The sequence below is a fragment of the Danio rerio genome, chromosome 18, assembly GCF_049306965.1.
Source record: "Danio rerio strain Tuebingen ecotype United States chromosome 18, GRCz12tu, whole genome shotgun sequence".
In the NCBI taxonomy this organism is placed as follows: domain Eukaryota; kingdom Metazoa; phylum Chordata; class Actinopteri; order Cypriniformes; family Danionidae; genus Danio; species Danio rerio.
This window is the reverse complement of record NC_133193.1, coordinates 52381496-52385000: the sequence shown is the minus strand read 5'-3', so window position 1 is coordinate 52385000 and position 3505 is coordinate 52381496. Positions and strand designations below refer to the sequence as shown.

At 42.8% G+C, this 3505-nt stretch overlaps 1 protein-coding gene across 1 annotated transcript in view; it reads left to right on the top strand.

Annotated features, from left to right (window-relative positions):
• si:zfos-464b6.2 overlaps window positions 1-1957 on the top strand; it is a 10011-nt gene extending 8054 nt beyond the window's left edge. The window contains exon 2 of the mRNA XM_003200494.7: window positions 500-1957. Within this exon, the coding sequence (XP_003200542.1) occupies window positions 500-1893 (1394 nt within the window). The 3' untranslated portion in view covers window positions 1894-1957. The remainder of the gene's footprint in view (window positions 1-499) is intronic.
• The last annotated feature ends 1548 nt before the right edge of the window (window positions 1958-3505 follow it).

The following is a 3505-nucleotide window of genomic DNA, read 5'->3' as shown; positions in this document are numbered from 1 at the left end:
CGACCCTGGATTAATAAAGGGACTAAGCAGACAAGAAAATGAATGATAAGTCTTCTTTCTTTCTTTAACACAGGGGTCACCAAACTTGTTCCTGGAGGGCCGGTGTCCTGCAGATTTTAGCTCCAACCCTAATCAAACACACCTGAACAAGCTAATCAAGGTGTTACTTTGTATACTTGAAACACCCAGGCAGGTGTGTTGAGGCAAGTTAGAGCTAAACCCTGCAGGGACACCGGCCCTCCTGGACCGGGATTGGTGACCCCTGGTTTAAAAGCTCTAATTTCAACATGTACTACAAGTCCTTTCATAAACGAATCCGTTTCACAAACGACACAGCCAAAACACTCTGGCAATTATTTGGAAATGCTTTGTCCCATGAGTTTAATTTTCAATCTGCGTTTCCTGCATGCAGAAACCGATCCCATCACAACCCAGCAAAGTGTTTTCATCCATTACTGCAAAAAGCTCCAAACTCTTTCTCTCCCTTTTTCCTCTCCAGGGAAATATGAACTCCTCGAAAGTGAATCAGAAGCCAAGCCTTCGAGCAAGAGGATTAGTGCCCTGAAGATCTTCTACGTCATCGGCTTTGTATCAGCGTTCACCTTCATCGCCTTCATTTATTTCCAAGACTTCGCCCAGAATGCAAGCTGGCAAACCTACGAACCCAAGCCCACAGACGCTCCCCCAACAAACCGAACATTCCTCGAGGAAGCACCTACGGCCTGCGGTGTTATAATAAACGAAGGGCCTATGATTAAAGTGGGCGATCTAAACACATACGTGACCGGCTCTTATATGGACCACCGTTTCCGGGAGGTTAAATCAATTGCGATTGTTAATCGGCAACAATTAGTGACGTATTCATGCGTGCTATGCTGTAATGGGAAAAACGTGACCACGTTAGCGCATTACGCTATTCATTCAGACCACTTCGGTTTTGAATACGGCACAGCCACTATTGCATGCCCATTAAATGACGAGTGTTTAAAACCAACGCATGTTGCTTTAACATCATCAGCCAATCACTCTGAAAGCATCACATCATTCCAAAGCATCATGAATAGAGACGTTCCTGCGGCATTCCCACATCAGTTCACCGTCTGCATCTCTGTCATGTACGACTATACGAACGTTCTCAATCTAGTTGAAGCAATGGAGATGTTTCGACTTCTCGGCGCAACAAGAGTTGCGATATATCGAACGAACTGCGATTCGAACGTGCAGAAGGTTTTGGATTATTACGTAGAGCGAGGATTCGTCGAAGTCATCCCGTGGACTATTAAAAAACACGTCCAAGTGTCTAGAGGATGGAGGAAGGACGTATCAGGAGGCGAGCTGCACTATTACGGACAGATTCCTGCACTGAACGACTGCGTTTATCGATATATGTACCAAAGCCGATATGTGGCTCTACATGACATGGATGAACTCATTTTACCTTTCGGTGTGAAAACGTGGACGGAGATGTTGCCGAATTTGGAGAAAATGTACGGGACTACCTTTGGGTTTGAGTTCGAGAACAACCAATTCCCTTTCACATCTAAAGCCAATAGGAGATATGATGTAAACGATTGGGAGAGCGTACGGGGAACTAATATACTGAAATACATCCAGCGAGTGCCCAATGATCCCAACGCTTTTAATAATTTTAAGGTGATTGTGAACCCGCGGCTGGTTCTGATGGCTACTGTACATGGCTTGCTGGATACTGTGAATGTCGGTAAGCACACGGTCAGGGTAAACAGAAATGTCGCTCGAATGTACCACAGTAAAAACTTAACATATCCGCTGAACACAAATCTCATCCCCGATAATCATCTCTGGGATTATGCGGATGAGCTGATACCTGCGGTTACTAAAGTTTTACAGGACTGTGGGTTCATTACGGGTTAGGCTTTACTGCACTGAGGTGTTGCTGTCAAAGATTATTAATAAAATACGATGTCAAAACAGTAAACGCGTGTTCTGATGATGGCATTCAGAGGAAGCAGAAGTGGGTGTCGAATATTGAGTGCATTTGGGCTCATCTGTTTTATCAAGCATCTCTGGCTCATTTTGTATTATTATTCTGGTTTCCGAGTTATTTTTCCCTGTAGAGTTTTTGAAAAGGTTTTGGTTAATGCATTATAAGCCATCAACATACCGACCAACCAACCAACCAGCTATGACCGAATCAAACAACATTAGAAAAAATAACGAATAAATAAATAATCATGTAAAGATGTCTAAAAGACAGAGATTATATATATATATATACACACACACCGGCCACTTTATTAGGTACACCTGCCGAACTGCTTGTTAACTCATATTTCTGATCAGCCAATCACATGGCAGCAACTCAATGCATTTAGGCATGTAGACATGGTCAAGATGATCTGCAGCAGTTCAAACCGAGCATCAGAATGGGAAAGAAAGGGGATTTAAGAGTCTTTGAACGTGGCATGGTTGTTGGTGTCAGACAGGCTGCTCTGAGTATTTCAGAAAATCCAGTGAGCGGCAGTTCTGTGGGCGCAAATGCCTTGTTGATGAGGTCAGAGGAGAATGGCCAGACTGGTTCTAGCTGATAGAAAGGCAACAGTAACTCGAATAAGCACTCGTTACAACCGAGAGCATCTCTGAACACACAACACGTCCAACCTTGAGGCAGATGGGCTACAGCAGCAGAAGAGCACACCGGCTGCCGCTCCTGTCAGCTAAGAACAGGAAACTGAGGCTACAATTCACACAGACTCACCAAAACTGGACAATAGAAGATTGGAGAAACGTTGCTGCTCTGATGAGTCTCCATTTCTGCTGACACATTCAGATGCTCGGGTCAGAATTTGGCCTCAACAACATGAAAGCATGGATCATCCTGCCTTGTATCAGCAGTTCAGGTGGTGGTGTAAGGGTGTGGGGGAGATTTTCTTGGCACATTTTGGGTCCATCAGTACCAGTTGTGTGATGCTATCATGTCAATATGGAGCAAAATCTCTGAGGAATATTTCCAGTACCTTGTTGAATCTCTGCCGTGAAGGATTAAGGCAGTTGTAAAAGCTAAAGGGAGTCCAACCCGATACAATTAAGGTGTACCTAATAAAGTGGCCGGTGAGTGTATACACTGTAAAAATATCAGTAAATGGGCAGTTTTCCATATTTTCTGATTCATGTTTTGGTTTTTTCCTGTTTAATTGTGCTTTTAAATTGCATTATGGGATCTTGATGTTTCCTCCAAGAACTTTTAACCTTGATAAGTGTGAAAAAGTGGCTTTTGTGAACATGTTTAATAGTCTGCAGTGCTATATTGTCTGGGTTGGTGTTGTATATTACGCTACACAAACCTCATAATAAACTGCAGCACATTTTCTGCTATTTTACAGACTTATTTCTCTCTCTTTATTTTTTTCAAACGACTAAAATGTCAATAAAAGTCATTTTGTTAAACTGCCTAGTTAAATTATTAACATCAAAAGTCGACAGAGCAGAGATCAACATCCCATAATGCAATTACCAACCGTAAATA